The following is a 20,764-nucleotide window of genomic DNA, read 5'->3' as shown; positions in this document are numbered from 1 at the left end:
GAGTAAGGCAACGTGCTTCTTTCTAAAACGATCCCCAAAATTTCATATTAGATGAAATTAGATGTGTGTGAGAGACACACAGACGTTACTACTTCTTTTTATGGCAATAGAAAAATAATCAACACAGTATCCGGTGAATGGCGGGCGTCAGATATCACATGTTTGTTGGGAGATAAATCAATAGAATTCCCATTAGTATTGTTATTTTTAGGGGAGGCGGTTTCATTACATAAAATGGCTGACGATAACGATATGTTGTAATATCATACGGTAACTAGATAGGTCATAAATAATATCGATACAACCTCAGATCATAGAAGGGAATAGATGTGAAACGGGGGCGTGGCGCGTGTCTCCGCGATATGCCCAGAAACGAACATCGCCCGCGACGCCAGGTTAGTCGCGATTCAGTCGTACTGAGGAAATGTTCTCCGATATTGTTGGATAATGCGTCGTAACGTGCAATAACATAAGTGAAACGAAGAACTACAGGAACAATGAAGTCATTTACCACATGTAAGTATTGCAAATCCATTGGTATTTTGCTTATAAATAAAAAAAACTAAACATTTTTACGAACGAATTCAGTGCCGTGACATTTACTGCGATATCGAAATTAGTGGTGATAAAAATTCAAACACGTTGTACATTGACGATTTAGTTAGCAACCACTTTATGTCATGCGTAACTACTGCGCAATGTATTTTATTTCTTCCGATATCCACTGACGCGTGAAAATACACAGTACGGCCGCATGTGCCGGTCGTAACATAGTGCAGGGCTCGTGTTCTAATACGGTTTCCTATTATCGATAAATAGAAGTAAATTATTATTTTCTATTTTCTAATTTTGAATGAAAAAAATCATGAGTTGCTTGCGATTTTTAAGTTTTTACAAAAACAATAACAATAGTAGAAGGGATTAGTAACTGTCAACTATGTAATTACTATAAGAGCTAGTTGAAAGCCTAATGTAGGCATTATTTTTGATAAACATAGGCGGTACGAATTTCGCCATAATTAAAAAGTTAATGCCGATAGTAGTTAGTAATAATTACAGTGATCCTGTTATTATTATTAAAGTAAATAATAATATATTACCAATATTGTAAATACTGGTAAAAATCGCAAGTACCTACTTAACCCATGACTTTTCATACAAACTTTGTCAGTCTATAACTTCTATACTCCATCGATAACGACATTGAGCTTTGGTTGGGGTAAATTAATATAAGGTAACTTCATTTAGTCCCAATAATTGATTCTGAGTTTTTCGTCCATACAAAATGGAACTGACTCCTTTATGCAAAAATCGTTAAAGAACATAATAATAACGTATAATAATAAAAAGGTTTTCATACAAGCATTTTTTAAACCAATTTCGAGCCTTGCCCCCAGGATTTAAAGTATCGATATCTTATCGACTCCATTTTATCTTTCTTCTCTCTAGTTGCTTTTTTCAAAGTGTGCGTCACGTCACGCGGCCATTGATTGGCCATAAGGCACGCCTTCTGGCCAATCACAGCACTTTTAAGCCGGTTGCACATGTTGTCGTAGACTCTCAGTCGCTTTGTTTTTACACAGTTGAATGTGTGTGTGGGAGCTGTGGTGGGGGAAATGTGGGGACACTGGTTCTCGTTGTAGTTACGCGCGACTTCATATCTATTCTCTTTCTATGATCTGAGGATACAACAATGGTGATAACTGGCAAAATACTAGCGCAAAAATGCGTCCACGTGCCACTAGGTCTAATATAGGTAGGATACTTGTACCACAGATAATATAACTTGTACAATATTCATATTCATACATATATTTATTTGCACACTAAGCGTAGGTACATATCACAGACCATGTGTGGTCTGTGGTACATACAACGTGTCCCAAAATTCAAGGATAAGCCGACGCCACAGGACGGACATAGTCATGACTACTTTAAGAAAAATAAGGAAAAAAATCTATCTCAATTATTTTTTTACTTACACAATAAATTATGAAATTCGACGAAAATTGACACCCCTTATGATATTTTACATTACCACGACCACAATTTTTCAAATATTCCTGTTTTTCTGTTTATATCGACAACTTAAGTAGTGCTGCTGTTCACCCCAACTCTTAAAACCCCCAGAATCCTTGCAGTTTTTACACAAAAGTTAAATCAAAATATGTTATTTCCTTAAAATTTTCAACGATTTTTACTTTCACTCCACTTTGACTCATCGTTTTGTAAAGAAAAAGTATGAACACTACTGTGGCAAGTTTTTTATAAAGTTGACGCAACTATCCAAGATTCCAAAATGGTATAATACTCTAAGAAACCTAGTCGCAAAAAAGATATGCGTACCATTTTTACAAGCACTTCGCTTGTTAGTTAGTATGGGATAAATCTTGCAACTGAATTTAAAACCAGTTCTCCTTAACCAATTGAGCTAAAATTTGGTATACTTGTGTAAGTACGATGACAATGCAATATTATGGTACCATTGAGCTGGATGGAGTCTGGAGGTGGCCATAGGAACTCTTAACGAAACGGCGGAATTGCATCTAGTTTGGGTTCTTTGGACTTGTCTTTTAGAGCACTTTAGTGCTAGATGATGTCCAGGGTCCTGATAATGAAGTCAAGAGGTGGCAGAAGCTGGCCATTGGAACTCCTAAACGAAACGTCGGAAGCTTATCGAGTTTGGGTTCGTTGTATTTGTCTTCCCGAGCACTTGGACCATGAGATTGAGAAACAACTAAAAAGATTAAAATAAAGTTGTAATAAAAAAAACTTTTTTTAAAAACAAGCTTGACTTCGTTTGAAAATTATAACTGACTTCATCATCAGGACCCTGGACATCATCTAGCACTAAAGTGCTCGAAAAGACAAGTCCATCGAACCCAAACTAGATGCAATTCCGCCGTTTCGTTTAGAAGTTCCTATGGCCACCTCCAGTCTCCATTCAGCTCAATGGTACCATAATATTGCATTTTCATCGTACTTACATAAGTATACCAAATTTCAGCTCAATCGGTTGAGGAGAACTGGTTTTAAATTCAGTTGCAAGATTTAACCCATACTAACTAACAAGCGAAGTGCTTGTAAAAATGGTACGCATATCTTTTTTGCGACTAGGTTTCTTAGAGTATTATACCATTTTGGAATCTTGGATAGTTGCGTCAACTTTATAAAAAACTTGCCACAGTAGTGTTCATACTTTTTTTTTACAAAACGATGAGTCAAAGTGGAGTGAAAGTAAAAATCGTTCAAAATTTTAAGGAAATAACATATTTTGATTAACTTTTGTGTAAAAACTGCAAGGATTCTGGGGGTTTTGAGAGTTGGGGTGGACAGCAGCACTACTTAAGTTGCCGATACAAACAAAAAAACAGAAATATTTGAAAAATGGTAGTCGTGGTAATGTAAAATATCATAAGGGGTGTCAATTTTCGAAGAATTTCGTAATTTATTGTGTAACTTAAAAAATAATTGAGATATATTTTTTTCCTTATTTTTCCTAAAGTAGTCATGACTATGTCCATCCTGCGGCGCCGGCTTATCCTTGAATTTTGGGACACGTTGTATGTATGGAACATGAAGAACTCTTGTTTAAGATGGTGATAAGACAAAAATTTGGTTTCGGAAAAGTTTTACATCAGTATTTTTCTTGGCAGGACGCGATAAAGCTTTTTTTAATCGAAAATGATAAAATTATGATTTTAGAAAAAACAAGACCCAACAAAAACTAAACTAACTGTAACAGTTAGTATGATACTTACCAATTTATTGTTACGAAGCAGTGCTCTTAAAACTCAAATGTGAAAAGCGCTTTTTAAAAAAGCTTTTTTGCAGAAAATAATTACTTTCATTACTTTTAATTGGAAAGAAAAACTAATTTTCAAAAGAAAGGCAGCAATTCAATTTCAAATCCACTAGGATGCTTTAACAATCCAGCTGGAAAACTCGCAATTCTTATTTTCCCCTTGGCAAGTGACGTGGAAGATTAGAGAAATAAATGAAATGTGTGGTCAATGAAATGCGAATATATTGACGAACTGATAGTATGTATTACTATACATACAGGGTGTCCCGAAAAATAGTGTCAAGTCAATAGCATCATTAGGACTACCCGAATCACCGCGACTTCTGATAGTTTTGAGTTATGATTTTTTTCCAACATACAGGATTTTTGGGACATACAGGATCTTTCGGGACATCCTGTATTTACAGCCATGTACATGGGTAAAGGAGGAAAATAAGAAAATAATACAACCAAAGTTTATTATTATTATTTTATGCACTGAATTATCCCAAGGTCGCGGAGTAATAATAATAATACTATTTTCTGATGCCAAAGTAGGTTTTTTATGAAGATAGTTTTCCTGATTTCCGGGTTCCCGTACAAATTAACTTGTTTACATCGACGGTGTTTTATGGAGCAGTGATTTTACGATGTAGATTGTAGATGTTGTTTCTATAGTAAAAGTGTGTTGTGTATCTGATGAAGAAAGTTTATTTCCAAGGTCACGGTAAGATATTTGCTAAGGGTCACTTTGTAAGCTTACTTCCTACCTTTTACTTAAATTACTTAATTTGTGCTTTACGAAACTGTAGGGTTCCAAAAACGGTTATTCTCACTCTTGCTTCTACTATGGGCTGTGAGAAAAAGTTTATTTATAAAGCTCGTATGTCTGCACCTAAGAGTGGATTTTTCCAAATTTTCCTACGATATGAAAGATCCTTTAGTGGTCTCTGTTCTTTGGAGAGCTTCTTTCCCGAAAATTGGTATCTCTACATACAATCTTCGTCTTCTTCTGCCTCGCCTTATCCCATTACGTAGTTGGCTTTCCTAATAATGCACCGCCATTTTATTCTATCTTGAACGTCTTATTCATGGAGTCCCAATCATCATCATCATCATCTCAGCCATAGGACGTCCACTGCTGAACATAGGCCTCCCCCAATGCTTTCCATGTTACCCGGTTGGTATAGCGGCCTGTGTCCAGCGCTTTCCTGCTACCTTTATGATGTCGTCAGTCCACCTTGTGGGTGGACGTCCCACGCTGAGTTTATTCCTAAAGGAGTCCCAATATTGCTATCTATAGATCTCTACCCTATCTACAATGCTTTGTCAAAACTTGGAACAACTACTAAAGTTTCTTTTTATGCATGACAAGGCAGGTATTTGACCGCAATCGCACCTGGTGTTAAGTGAGATGCATTCTAGGATAGTACACATCTGTCCTGTAAGTGCCTATTCACTCTCGCCTTGAAAAGGTGATTTCTTAACAACAGAAGGACAATCAACAACAAGAGTTATTACTTAGTACGGTTTATCGAAGTGCCCTAAATGTTATATGAATTACCAGTAAACAGTGGCTCGTTAATTGAGTGGCGACCATACAGTTAATCTACACTCAGCAGGCAATAAAATACGCCGTAAATGAGAAGTAACAATAAGTGGATCTAGTAAAGTAGAGTACGATACTTTACTATCCTATTTATTATAGTTAAGCAAATAAAGCTTAGTTAGAAACGTGAAGAGGCTTTCATTAAAACTTTGAGAAGTTAAATCACATCTCGCGATTTATAACATCTAAACTAAAGTTAAACTACTACCAAAACGAAGGGTAACTTACGAAAACAAGTGGTTCATTTATTCTAAGTGCGAATAATAAAATGTTAGGCGTCAAAATTACTTATTCAATGAAAACAACATAAAGATAAGATAAGACATTAAGTATATACGTTGGAAACCTGTTTTGGTGAATTTTTCATTTTGGCAAATTCGATGGTATCATGATGTCTCTAGCTTAGCATTAAGCTGACTGTACACACAACTGTTTCACGAGATGAAATGTCTACTTATAAGCCTACTCGTATAACGAATGGGTAAATTTTCTACAGCTTTTGATAACGGCATTAACTATTTCGTTTGAGAATGGGAGATAAGCTTTGTCTGTAGTGGCAATAATTTGTATTTATCTAAATAAAACAGGCAATAAGTAATTTATTCGTAACGGATTAAGACTTCAAGATATGGTCTAGTCTAGTCTAGGTACTAAACCTAGACTCAAGTCAATTGTTTAAATTCGCTTTCCTAGTTTAAATAAGATAGCGTCACAAAATTTTAGATTTAAAGGATGTGGACGTGGAGTCTGGTATAACTTCTTACGTTTATTTATCGTACTAGTTTGCTCATGGATTTGTCCACATGCGTTTCTAAACTCAACATAACTTGTGAAATGATGGGTTTTTCACTGTATAACAACCTGATCAGACTATTTGGAACCCCGGTTATCCTGCTCCGTTTACGGGGCAGTTGGAATAATTTTCGAAACCGGTAGCGCCAAATCCGTCGTTTATAGGGGTAAGGGTAAGCAGTTCTCATCATCATCATCATCATTTCAGCCATAGGACGTCCACTGCTGAACATAGGCCTCCCCTAATGCTTTCCACGTTGATCGATTGGTAGCGGCCTGCGGCCTGCGTCCAGCAGTTCTGTTTAAGCTTAATGACGTCCACAAAGGCCTCCCCCAAGGATTTCCACAACACACAACAACACAACACAGCCGATCCTGCGCTGCCCGCATCTAGTAGAAAAATCCTTGTTATATCTAGTTATTTAATTTTTAGCGTTAAGAGTCGCATCTCAAACTAATTTGAAAATTAAGCCTGAGGCGGGAATTGAATCCTTGTATCTAGTTCTTCTGTACCTATTACTATTATGACTGACCTTCTGGTAGAGGAAGGGCCTGGTGAGCGCCAGGTACCGCTCCAGCGCCATCGTGACCGCGATGCAGACGCTGCCGATGCCGAACACTCGCAGCACCACTCTCGCCGCGCAGTACACCTGCGTTGAGAGAAGCTTTAGTTGTAAATTCTAATGTTGTAATAGGTATAATTTTGCAATAAAAATGTATGAAGTCTGATGTCTGAAGCTCTATCGACTGTGCGGTTACAACGTCCAAAATATCAGTAGGAATCTATGTACTTAGGCATGTGCTAATTTTAAACTGTAAGCCTAGGCGTAGACCACAGACTTTGGGTTGGCCGATAGTTGAGTCGGGCTGTTAGCCCTGTTAATCAGTATGGAGATGTATGGATGTGCGCACTACACCGATTTGGTATCGGCCGATTCTTCATACAAATTAAAATCGGGCGCAACTATCGGCCAACTAAAAGTCGGTGGTCTGCGCCTGGGCTAAATACTACACAAAGTACCTACAACAACAATCCTTCGGCAGTGACGTCAAGGAACGCTATAATAAAGCTTGCATTTCCGCTTTTTCATCCAGCCGCTGCCATCTTTCTAAGGTCGTCCTTCCATCGGGCAGGTAGGGGAGCACCCTAATCTACTTTTACCGAGTCGCGGTCTCCATTCTGAATTCTTTAGTTAGGTAGTAGGTACAGTCAACCTCAAATAGTTCCTGACACACAAAGTAGCCAAATAATATGTTCGGAAAACGTCTTGAAAGTGGTTTTTGTTTTTACCACTTTGGTACACACTGTACAGAAAAATATTTATAAATACCTGCGTGTTGCCAGCGCCGGGCACGTGCTCTGCTACCACCATCGCGCACATCATGCCCATCTGGGGAACAATACGGTGTCATTACTGGAATTACCTATTCTTTTAAACCATTTTGAACGGTATATTATTATCCAACAAGAGATACATATCAGTATCTCTAGTTTTTATTGAGAGAGATGGATTTATTCTTTAGGTAGATTATCTGAATGTGTACTAAGTCATTTGTTTTTTGGTCTGTGATTTTCTCTGTAATAATTTGCTCTTGATTTAAGACCTCTGGATGATTAATTGGACGGACGGAGGGAAAAACAATGTCACTCACAGACTCACAGTAAATGTTTCTTGTACTAATGTATGGTTTTCCCTTATTTCCCATCTCAAAACTTAAGCATTATAGATGTATCGTATTATAAATTACAATCATACTGAATACTGCTGCAGTTTTTACTTAAGTCTATCCTAGCTATTTGTAAATACCGTAAAATAGAAAGATCCTATGAAGACCAATTCTTTAATAGCCGTCAAGTACTCACCAAAGCCACCAAGTCATTAGCAGCGAGCGAAGTCAGAAGCAGCAGATGTTTTCTATTCCTCACTCTTCTTTCGCCCCATCTTAGAGCAATGATAGCTGTCGCATTCCCGAATATACCGATTGCATACACCACCTTTATCACCGTCGTCATGAACATTCTAGCATCATGTCTGTGTGGTACCGTGGTGTTACTAGGTGTTGTTATGTTGATATCGTCGTCAGTGAATAAAGGAGCAAGTGTCGATACCACGTCCATGTTGATGGGTTTTTTGTATCAGTTTGAAGTCATTTGAAGTCAACTCGTGTTGAAATTGTTATGGCGGTCGACCGTCACATCTTCGAGTGTCTGCAACAAGCAAGAATAATGAGTGAGTTTAAGGTGAGATTAGTATTATCTTTGTTACACCAATTATTGGGCATAAAAGGATAAGAAAGAGTATTCGATCAAATTGTTACTAACGAAACTATGGACTGATTTTGTCTGATAATAAATGATTTTTATTTTATTTTATTTTATTTTATTTGGCACTAAATGTAGGTATTATTACTTATTCTGTGACTAAATCTAGTGGATTAACCCCTGCCCCTGTAGCTAATCTAAAATAATTAAAGTTATGTTTTTTAACACAGCGTGTTATCCAGCGACAGGTTCATACAATGAAGGTCCATCACTTTTTCCCCACTACCTACTATGGTTTTTAGATTATAATTACTTTTCCTCCAGTACAGTATCTCTATCCTTGTTTAAAATTAGATTTTAGGGCAACATTTGTTAACTGAGTCGAATCACGTTACTTTATCAGAAGGTAAACAAACATGCTAATGTAGGTACTATTTATTTCTTGCCGAAGAAGCTAACGATTTGTTTATACACACATCAATAAAATTGTTTAAATAGACAGATATTGTCACATCATCAGTTGTGTATGTGTAAGTACAATTTGCATCATGGTGGTGTCATCTACTCAATTTAAGTCAAATAAAATCAATCAGTAAACCTAACTGATCTCTATTTATGAAATAAATAAATCTTATTGACATTTTCGCTTCAACTCTATCAAGTTATTTTGATTTCACCATGTCTGTGACATAATAGGCAATATCCCTTTTAGAATCTCGACTCACATATGTATAGTCTGCTGCAAAAATGTGAAGGCTAATATAATGCAATAATTTTGAAGGATTTAGTGGAATAATTATATCATGTGTCCATACGCGCATTACTTTTAGAAGTTTTAGACATTACGGACTTAATGGACATAGTATTTTATCATCATTATTTCAGCCATAGGATGTCCACTGCTGAACCTATGTTCAATGCCTCCCCTAATGATAATCCACAATGGCCGGTTGGTGGCGGCCTGCATGCAACGCCTTCCTACTACCTTTATGAGGTCGTCGGTCCACCTTGTGGGTGCGCTGCGCTTTCCGGTACGTATAGTATTTTTGAGAGTAGGTAATGTCCAGAACATGGGACCGTAGGCTGGTTAGCCGTGTCAGTTACCGTGGGAAGAAGCTAAGGTCCAGAAGGAGACCTGCGCACTCCCCAAGTCGATAACTTTGGAAACTTTGGGCCAGGGACCTAAACACCATCTTAGTTAAATTAGATAAGTTTACAAATTTACTCGTAATAATATTAAGAAAGCACTAATTAAGATGTGAATTATTAAGACTTGCATTGTTGGTGTCAACAATCTAGATTCTAGGACTCTGACCCCGCGAGTCGCTCTCGGTTGAGCTCTCGGTCGATTCCGACCCACAAGGATGTATTTTTTGTGTCTGATTGTACTCATTAAGTGTTCAACTATCTAATTGAATTTATCCGTTCACAACGTGGATTTACTTGGGGCCTGTTTTGCCGGTCGTGAGTGCTGATAGAGCTATACCTAGTATACTTATAATAGCGACCTTTTTACAACGAGATAAGATTCCACAGTGTTTACCTTAATGAATCCTGTAGTTCAATATAAAAATTGCTTTATGTATAGGTAATTTACCAAATAGTTGAGACTTAATATTCATTATTTTCTGAAAGTCATAATGATTCCGTGCTTCAGAATTTATTTAAGACAAATCCTCTTCTAGTAAATTAGAGAGGGTCGCGCTGGAAGAGCCCAAATGACTGAACGATATTCATATTCATGTACCTAGTTTGATACTGTTCGAAAGGAAGAATAGAGCTCGCCCGTAGTGCTACTCGTATAATGGTGTCGATGGATGGCAAGTTGGCAACTTTAGAATAAATAGTTTGTTTTAAAAAAAAAACACATTAATTTGTTTCTTTTTTTCTTAATCATCATTTAACCGTGCCAATTCATGTCCGTTTGGATATCGTACACAATCAAATTAAATAAGGTCAGATTATGGTTTTTAATTATGCAAATCGGTTTGTTTAGTGTAAACCTCAAGTGGTTATTTTAATACCGTATTATCGTAATTGCTGATCTTAGTCCTTGACCAGGATGGATCGATATTGTCTTCTTTGGCGCCATTTTGGTTAAACAAAACTTTATCGCAAGCGTCCCTGTTTCAAAAACTGGGATAAAAACTATCCTATGTCCTTTACCGGGACTCAAACTATCTCTATGCCTTTCATCAAAATCGGTTTAATAGTGGTTTAGGCGTGAAATCAAGACAGACAGACAGAGTTACTTTCGCATTAATAATATTAGTATAGATTTATTGGACGACGATAGTATACTACCTATAAAAGAGGAAATATATGTCTTAGAGTCAGCGTATGATATTGTGCGATATTTTGGCGCTCCTTGCCATCTGGCTTTTCGCGTGGAAAACTTTACCTACACCAACCACCTACCAACTTTACAAACTGCGCGACTCTATTATGAGTTTACTAACCGCGCTACCCAGGGCTGCCCAAAGGATGTAGGTAGGTATATGTGCTTCCCGAACTCATAACCGAGGTGGCATCTACTAGAAACCAGACATAACATAATATGTGAGTCGCACAAGGGTGAGCGCCAAATGGCACGTTGGTAATTACAAGACGCAAATGTAGTAATTACCTACATACATTCGCGGAAGATGACTGCATAGCATTTAATCGGGCGGTCAAGTTGGCGGTAACATTGGAAACGGCCGAAAAAAATGCATGCGCTGTCGATCGCGACATTAGTTCGACAGTCACGGTGAATAAGATCCAGAATAACTTAAAGTGCATGGCGTGCGGAGATAACGGACATAAGACAGAAAACTGTAAATATAAAAACTTCGAGTGCAGTTTCTGTAAGAATTTAGGCCACCTAAGAAGGATGTGTCCGGAAAAAAGTGCAAGTGGAAGACCCGAAATGACGAGGGCGCCTAGCAATTACCAACCACGGGGAGTGACCTTTACTGGAAGGGGTCGCGGGGGATGGCGTGGAAGGCGTAGCGGCAACGGTGGCGCAGCAACGACGCGCGGAAAAAGCGGCGGCCAAGCCGGGAGCGACCGGAACGCGGACACGTACTGGGTGCATCAGCACGGCGGCAGCGGCACGGGAGAGGACAATTACGACGACGGCTGCTTTGCGTCGATACCGGGGGTCGACGACAAAGAAAGCGATGACGAGGATGACGAGCAACCGATGTATCAAATGTCTATAAGTAAATACAGACCGGTATGTATCACTCTTTTAGTACAGAAGAAGTCTTTAAACATGGAAATAGATACCGGTTCTGCCTTGTCTTGTATTAGTTCTATTACTTATCAGACCAACTATAGTAACTTGCCTCTTCATTCTTGTCAATTAAAATTAAAATTTTATAATGGTTCTATAATTCAACCACTTGGCTATATCAAAGTGGAAGTAAAATATAAAAACATAAGTAAACAATTGGATTTGTATGTAATAAATAACGGCACTACCACTTTGCTAGGTCGTCAATGGCTCTCAGAATTAAATATCGAAATACCTAAAATAAATGTAAACAATGTGAACATCGCAAGACAAGACAATAATAATAAACAATTGAATGAAATAATTTCCAGGCATGAGTCATTGTTCGACGGGACACTGGGTCGCTTCGCGGGGCCGGCGGTGCAGCTGCACGTGCGCGAGGGCGCGGAGCCCGTGTTCTGCCGCGCGCGGCCCGTGCCGTACGCGCTGCGCCCGCGCGTCGACGCCGAGCTCGACGCCATGCTGCGCGCCGGCGTCATCGAGCCCGTGGAGCGCTCCGACTGGGCCACTCCTCTGGTGATCGCGAGAAAGGCGGATGGCGGTATACGTCTATGTGCGGACTATAAGGTAACCTTGAATCGTGTCTTGATGGTCGACAGATACCCGGTTCCAAAAGTTGAGGACTTGTTTAGTGACCTATGTGGGAACGAATATTTTACTAAATTAGATCTCTCTCAAGCCTATAATCAGCTGATCCTCGATGAGTCATCTAGAAAGTACACAGTTATTAACACCCATCGAGGACTGTTCAAATACAACCGTTTGGTGTACGGTCTTTCTTCGAGCCCAGGAATTTTTCAAAAGTTTATGGAAAATCTTTTTAAAGGTATGTCAGATGTAGTCATATTTTACGACGATATTTTAATCAAAAGCAAAAATATAATTAGTCACTTAAAAACTATTGAGCAAGTTTTAGAAATTTTACAGACCAACGGGCTTAAAATTAAAAAGAGTAAATGCAATTTCTTATCAGAACATGTAGAATATCTGGGATTTATTATAGATAAGAAGGGCCTAAGAACCAATCCCGACAAAATTAAACCAATAATTGACATGCCTCCGCCACGGAATACTACGGAATTAAAATCATTCTTAGGCATGGTGAACTTTTATGGGAAATTTGTTAAAAACCTTGCATCATATTTATCACCACTATATAACTTATTAAAGAAAGGGAAACACTACTACTGGGGAAAAGAGGAAAATAATAATTTTTTGAGGATTAAAAAATTACTATGCAGTACAAGCGTTAAGGCGCCGATACTGAGCAGCATCTTCAGAGGACTGCAGAACCAAGTTCCGTCTCTCTTCCATGAGTTGATTGGTGAGGTCAGAGATCTTTTTGGTTCCTTTTGAACGACGGGTTTTAAAGAACTTAGACCCAGTCGTTTGGACAATTTCCACGAACCTGTCATTTTTTAATCCTCAAAAAATTATTATTTTCCTCTTTTCCCCAGTAGTAGTGTTTCCCTTTCTTTAATAAGTTATATAGTGGTGATAAATATGATGCAAGGTTTTTAACAAATTTCCCATAAAAGTTCACCATGCCTAAGAATGATTTTAATTCCGTAGTATTCCGTGGCGGAGGCATGTCAATTATTGGTTTAATTTTGTCGGGATTGGTTCTTAGGCCCTTCTTATCTATAATAAATCCCAGATATTCTACATGTTCTGATAAGAAATTGCATTTACTCTTTTTAATTTTAAGCCCGTTGGTCTGTAAAATTTCTAAAACTTGCTCAATAGTTTTTAAGTGACTAATTATATTTTTGCTTTTGATTAAAATATCGTCGTAAAATATGACTACATCTGACATACCTTTAAAAAGATTTTCCATAAACTTTTGAAAAATTCCTGGGCTCGAAGAAAGACCGTACACCAAACGGTTGTATTTGAACAGTCCTCGATGGGTGTTAATAACTGTGTACTTTCTAGATGACTCATCGAGGATCAGCTGATTATAGGCTTGAGAGAGATCTAATTTAGTAAAATATTCGTTCCCACATAGGTCACTAAACAAGTCCTCAACTTTTGGAACCGGGTATCTGTCGACCATCAAGACACGATTCAAGGTTACCTTATAGTCCGCACATAGACGTATACCGCCATCCGCCTTTCTCGCGATCACCAGAGGAGTGGCCCAGTCGGAGCGCTCCACGGGCTCGATGACGCCGGCGCGCAGCATGGCGTCGAGCTCGGCGTCGACGCGCGGGCGCAGCGCGTACGGCACGGGCCGCGCGCGGCAGAACACGGGCTCCGCGCCCTCGCGCACGTGCAGCTGCACCGCCGGCCCCGCGAAGCGACCCAGTGTCCCGTCGAACAATGACTCATGCCTGGAAATTATTTCATTCAATTGTTTATTATTATTGTCTTGTCTTGCGATGTTCACATTGTTTACATTTATTTTAGGTATTTCGATATTTAATTCTGAGAGCCATTGACGACCTAGCAAAGTGGTAGTGCCGTTATTTATTACATACAAATCCAATTGTTTACTTATGTTTTTATATTTTACTTCCACTTTGATATAGCCAAGTGGTTGAATTATAGAACCATTATAAAATTTTAATTTTAATTGACAAGAATGAAGAGGCAAGTTACTATAGTTGGTCTGATAAGTAATAGAACTAATACAAGACAAGGCAGAACCGGTATCTATTTCCATGTTTAAAGACTTCTTCTGTACTAAAAGAGTGATACATACCGGTCTGTATTTACTTATAGACATTTGATACATCGGTTGCTCGTCATCCTCGTCATCGCTTTCTTTGTCGTCGACCCCCGGTATCGACGCAAAGCAGCCGTCGTCGTAATTGTCCTCTCCCGTGCCGCTGCCGCCGTGCTGATGCACCCAGTACGTGTCCGCGTTCCGGTCGCTCCCGGCTTGGCCGCCGCTTTTTCCGCGCGTCGTTGCTGCGCCACCGTTGCCGCTACGCCTTCCACGCCATCCCCCGCGACCCCTTCCAGTGAAGGTCACTCCCCGTGGTTGGTAATTGCTAGGCGCCCTCGTCATTTCGGGTCTTCCACTTGCACTTTTTTCCGGACACATCCTTCTTAGGTGGCCTAAATTCTTACAGAAACTGCACTCGAAGTTTTTATATTTACAGTTTTCTGTCTTATGTCCGTTATCTCCGCACGCCATGCACTTTAAGTTATTCTGGATCTTATTCACCGTGACTGTCGAACTAATGTCGCGATCGACAGCGCATGCATTTTTTTCGGCCGTTTCCAATGTTACCGCCAACTTGACCGCCCGATTAAATGCTATGCAGTCATCTTCCGCGAATAATCTTTGTCTCGTGGTTTCACTTGTTATTCCACACACGATTTGGTCACGTAAGTTTTCTTCTAGGGTCGAGCCGAAATCACAGGGTTTTGCGAGTCTCTTTAGCTCAGTGACGTAATCAGCTACCGATTCTCCGTTTGCTTGTCGCCGTTGCCGAAATAAGTATCGTGCCGCCAAGATTGATGGTTTAGGTTGTAGATGATTCTTCATAAGAGTAACTGCTACTTCATAAGTTAACGTCGATGGTTTTTGTGGACTCGATAATGTAGACAATAATTGATACGCTTCCTCCCCCATCACCGCAATTAAAGTGGGTAATTTGAGGTTATCTTCAATTTTGTTCGCAAGAAAATACATTTCTATCCGCTCACAATACACTGTCCAGTTCCCAGACTTCACATCAAATTCTTGAATTCGTCCCACGCCCCCCATGATAAAATAAAACAATATTTCTGCTATTTATCGCACACAACAATTTTCGCCCGGTCAGTTTGTGACCACGTGAGTCCGCCTGTCGCCAGTGACAAATAAAAGGCGTGCATACTGTTCGACATTTATTGCCAGACTGGTTTATAGAATACCCGCGTTACAATATATACCAAGAACCAAGAAAATCCTTAGGAAAAAAGGATAGTAATAACGGGGTTGAGTAGGTACTTAAATGAAGAACTTTTAATTTCCAAACGTAATGTTTACTAAGGGTTAAATATTGTTTTACATTTTATATAATATATACCTACCTACTGCCATGGTAAATATGTATCCTTGTTTTAATAAATGACTCTATGTTATAAAACAGTGTGGATTATCCCATAATGCCCATAGCAACAAACTCATCTAATGAAAGTTTCCGATATCCCGTGTCTCTCTCCCGACCTTCACTTGACCGCTGAAACAAAAAGGTTGTTTCCTGGACGAAGGTAAACAGAAACCGTCATGGGGCCCGTAAAGCTTAATCAGAACTAAATAACACTTCAAAGCTTTAATCGACTTATAAAGGTGTTTGGCGGAGCTTTCTTCTACCAAGGATAAGCTTTACTTTGGGAATTAAATAGATTAATGCCCGTTTTCACCATTATAGGGACACTTAAAAACTAGGGATTGATATAAAACAGGCATAAGTCACCTGACCTTGAAGTTCGGTACGATTTTAATCAACAAAGATAATAACATCAGTAACTAATCAACACGGCCTTTGAGGTAACCCTCAATGTTTAATTATTTCCAAAGAATCTTATTATGAAAAAATTAAAGCTCTTATGGAGCCTTTATTTAATGCCTTTGTATAATTTTTTGCCCTATCGAAAACGATCCAGATAAAAAGCTGCCCTAAAAACGTGGGAATAACAAACTTAATATTGCCGGCACCTTTCGCATATAACCTTAATCGTTTATTAATATAATCCGCTATAATAACAGATATAGGTGATAATGAAGTTATACGTAGGTTGTAGTGCTGATAATATTTTGATAACGGCTCTACAGCGAGGTAAGCTCCTGAAAGTGCTAAGTAAATAAAATCGACTACTTTATTTGACTTAGAAGTACTTATTAAGTAGGTAATACAGTGTGGGCTTTGCTCTTTAAGCTTTATTGCGTTAAGCTCAAGTTACACATCGCAAGTCCGCATTATGACACAACTCTCAAGTAGGATGTATTAAGTCTCAAGAAAAGTTTCAGCAAATCTACGATTGGTCAAAATTTTTTTATTATCTCTACATATAAGCTATGAGCATAATTTCAGAGACGTACCTACTATATTCAGAGAGGCGATTAAGAATTTTAATTTGCATAATATAAAGGAATCTATTTTGTAGATAACGACATCGATTTTAAGCAGAGTCAAAAAATACTATTCAGTTACATTTTCTTTGATTACGATTGGCTATTCTCTCGATTATTCCTGCCTGTCATCCCAAATGTTACCAGATTCACTCGATTCAATTCATTCAATAAGCATTCTAATACGTTATGACACCGTATGAGACGTAAGGGCTTGTTCACACGGAGACTTCCCGTTTTTTCCAGTTACTGTTTTCTACAGGATCCCGGTTACTTATTTTTCATTAGTATTCGTATTTTAGAAATTAACGTTCACACGAACAATACCAACATCCCGTTTACATTACAGTAGAATACATTTGTCACCAACCCCTACTCTTCCCACGGGTGTCGTAAGAGGCGACTTAGGAACTACACATCAACGAGAACGGGCAGCAGCGCTCTCTGAAACACATCAATCTTTTCAACTGCGATCTCCAACCCGCCTGCCAAGCGTGGGGATGATGGCCAAACCCTCCACTATAGTGGAGGAAGCTCATAGTCCAGTAGTGGACTGTAAAGGGCTGTTGATGATGATGATGATGATGAACATCCCGTTAACAGTGAGAGTATTCACACTACAGTCCATTTGCAGAGCTCTAACTCGAGTGCGGACCCTGTATAGATTTGTTTGTAATTCGAATCCCCACGAATGCTCTTGCACTTGTAAAAGGAAGAACAAACTGATAACACGAACTTAGTGATAGCCTTATCACTAACTTAATAAGCGCCCTATTATTTAAACTCACAAGTGTCTACTTGCTAATAACTCGTTAGTTAATAGTAAATATGTAAATATTTAATTATCTTTAAGATTTTCCTTAAAACTAGAGCTACCCACGTGACAAGTCCTAAAAGAATCATTGTAGAACTAAAATAACACTTCTGTTGAATTAATGTATTATGTTTATGTAAATACTACGTAAATCTACAGCTACTAATAAAAACAGAAAGTATTAAGTTTTTATATGTGTTATGTTTTTCATACATATAAACCGCTGAACCAATTTTGATAAATTTCAGTATCTATAACCATAAATTGGACCTCGCAGAAGCACATTCTACCTTTTTGTAAGCTGGAATAAAATAACATATTTTTACGGGCGTTTTACGGCCGGCACAAACCCAAAGGGTGCAATCGTACAAGCCGAGTAGGTAATTTCAGTCTTATTCAAAATCAAATGTCAAAATATTGGCTGTCTCAAATCTGCTCAAAAAATCAAAATCATTTATTTGTGTTCATAGGTTCCATTAAAAATAAATGCTTATCGTAATTTTGAAAGGTTAGTTTTTAAGGTTTTTTTATGTCCCAAATAAATAATGTTTCAAGTAATAAATAAACTGTGATGCTTAAAGCATTCAAAATGCCCTATGAAAAAACCGCTTAATATTAAATTTATTTATATCATTTTAAATTGAAATAATAGCTTAGCATGTTCATTCATTCACTAGATGCCACGGATTTGTATTATTCAACGAAACAACGAAAATGTGTCGCCAGTTAATTTGAAATTCTAAACTTAAAACGTGGATTTTACTTTAGAGAAGAAGGATGAATATTTTCAGGCGTAGTTTTATCCTGTATTGGCGTCTTTATTCTTTGATTCTAGAATCTACCTAGAATCTAGATTATAATTTAAAATTGTATACGATCATAACTTTTTTTAACGCAGAATGCCATAACCCATCGATCACAAGGTATTACAACTGTGCTGAAACTACTCAAAAACTCCACAAGAAATTAACATTTAGTTTAACTAGAGGGATTATGAAGGAATCAGTACCTTACCTATTATTTTGTGTAATAAAAATTAGTATAACTTTATTTTTAACAATTAATAGTAGGTACGTACCTACTCTTGATTTTAGCAAAAGAGTGACCAAGACAAGGCATAGAGGATTCACGATTAATTCTCTAAGAGACAAGATGACAAAAAATCACGACAAGATTTATTTTCGTTAAATGGTTTAGTTTCTTTATAAAATTACTAGCTTTTGCCCGCGGCTTCACCCGCGTGAAATTTAGTTTGTCACAGATCGTCATAAATTATAGCCTATATGTTATTCTGGGTTATAAACAATAATACTGTAAAGTTTCATCAAAATCCGTTACGTAGTTTTTGCGTGAAAGAGTAACAAACATCCAGACATCCAAACTTTCGCATTTATAATATTAGTAGGTACGATAGGATGTAAATTATTTAAAGCTACTTATTATAGTCCATAAAATCTTGAATCACCTAGTTGAAGATATTTTACACAAATCGAACTCTATTCAGGAAGAGCGCTAGAGTTTTTGCTTCGTTGTAATAAAATGTTACCAAGGTTTGTAACCTCGCAAATGCATGCAAGTGATTTTTGGCGGCAAAAAGTATTCTGCTAACCAAGCAGTGAAATATCAAGTTTAATTTACCTTCTAAGCGTTTATTTATCGTGGAATTTAAATAGGTATTAGGTAACTAACTATATTGGCCAATATGGAAATAACTCTACATTTCGGGAAAACCATAATCTAGTAGTTTTACTTGTGGTACATCTATACTAATATTATAAAGCTGAAGAGTTTGTTTGTTTGTTTGTTTGTTTACTTGAACGCGCTAATCTCAGGAACTACTGGTCCGATTTGAAAAATTATTTTTGTGTTAGAAAGCCCATTTATCGCTGAAGGCTTCAGGCTATATATCATAACGTTAAGACCAATAGGGGCGGAGCACCAATGAAAAATGTTTCGCACCAATAAAAAAATCAAGGATTTTTTTACTTGTAAACGGTTAAAGTTTCGCAAAAATTATGTATGACAGGATTGTTCCCCTTTAAAAGTTCTAAAAAAAAGTCGGCAATAGCATAATAATATGTTTATTTTTAAGGTCGGCTCACTGTAACCTTTTTTATGCAAACCAAATCTGTTTTAAAATAATGCACTGTTTTTATAAACATGATATTAATCCTTATCCAAATAAATAAGTTATTCATCACAAGTATTTAATTTTAAATATACTTGCCCTTTAAATCATTCGATTTCAATAAATATCTTAGAAGATATCGCAGTTTTAAAATAACATCGCAGCAAAATAATGATCAAGTGCGCGCGCCACTGATGGATCAACGCAAAGCCTAAACCGCTGATCGTAGAGACCTGATACTTGGAGGGTGTGTACTTTATAAATGACGTAGGCATCTAATACCAAAAATTTTCCCCTAAGGAGGTGAAAAAGGGGGGCAAAGTTTGTATGAGATAACGTAATTCCTTCGTCCAATCTACTTCAAATGTAACGTTAAAAAACCATTTATAAATCCTACGAGAACGTTTTCGACTTCTACGCGGATGAAGTCGCGGACACAGCTAGTCTTAATAATAACCATAAACCTAGAATGAAAGAGTTGTCGTATTTTGTATATCTTTTAATTTAATGTCGGAAAACTTTTCTCATGAAAAAACGTCAATTAAACTCACCCAAAATTAATTAGATCCTCCACACTTTTTTTAAACCACTTTATAATAAAAAGAACAAAAGATTTTTAAATTCAAAACTTTTTCGAACGTTTTATTTTTTAAACTTCGAAGCGAACACGAACTTTTCCGGCCAGGCTACGCGATCGTGGCACCGAGCGGCGCGCGCGAATTCCAAAGCACGACTAACTAAAGTTTGTTGTTCCTAATGCTCCAATGCTTGTCTGATAGCAGAATCATGTGGCCATTATTTCATTGTCATTGCAGGGAAATTATAATTACGCATCCACACATTGGGATACTCAATTGGAGGAATAATTTTTTATAGACTATTTTAGTTGGCCATACAAAAGTGCAGTTGTAAATCGCCTTGTGCGGAAGGGGTAATATTATGATGTCTATTCTACATTGTGTTATTTAATACTAGCTTTTGCCCCCGATACGAGATCGCGTGCGTGCCACCTCCTCAAAAACCGGGATA

General features: G+C 37.8%; 1 protein-coding gene across 1 annotated transcript in view; it reads right to left on the bottom strand.

The window, feature by feature from the left end:
• LOC135081476 (prostaglandin E2 receptor EP2 subtype) overlaps nt 1–20,468 on the bottom strand; it is a 39,990-nt gene extending 19,522 nt beyond the window's left edge. Inside the window, exons 1-4 of the mRNA XM_063976184.1 lie at nt 20,287–20,468; nt 8,050–8,394; nt 7,517–7,576; nt 6,719–6,835 (exon numbers count right to left, since the gene is read on the bottom strand). Of these exons, the coding sequence (XP_063832254.1) occupies nt 6,719–6,835; nt 7,517–7,576; nt 8,050–8,304 (432 nt within the window). The 5' untranslated portion in view covers nt 8,305–8,394; nt 20,287–20,468. The remainder of the gene's footprint in view (nt 1–6,718; nt 6,836–7,516; nt 7,577–8,049; nt 8,395–20,286) is intronic.
• Between the last annotated feature and the right edge of the window lie 296 nt (nt 20,469–20,764).

Source organism: Ostrinia nubilalis, chromosome 20 (genome assembly GCF_963855985.1).
Source record: "Ostrinia nubilalis chromosome 20, ilOstNubi1.1, whole genome shotgun sequence".
NCBI lineage: Eukaryota > Metazoa > Arthropoda > Insecta > Lepidoptera > Crambidae > Ostrinia > Ostrinia nubilalis.
The sequence above is the reverse complement of the archived record's forward strand: the minus strand, read 5'-3'. Positions and strand labels throughout refer to the sequence as shown.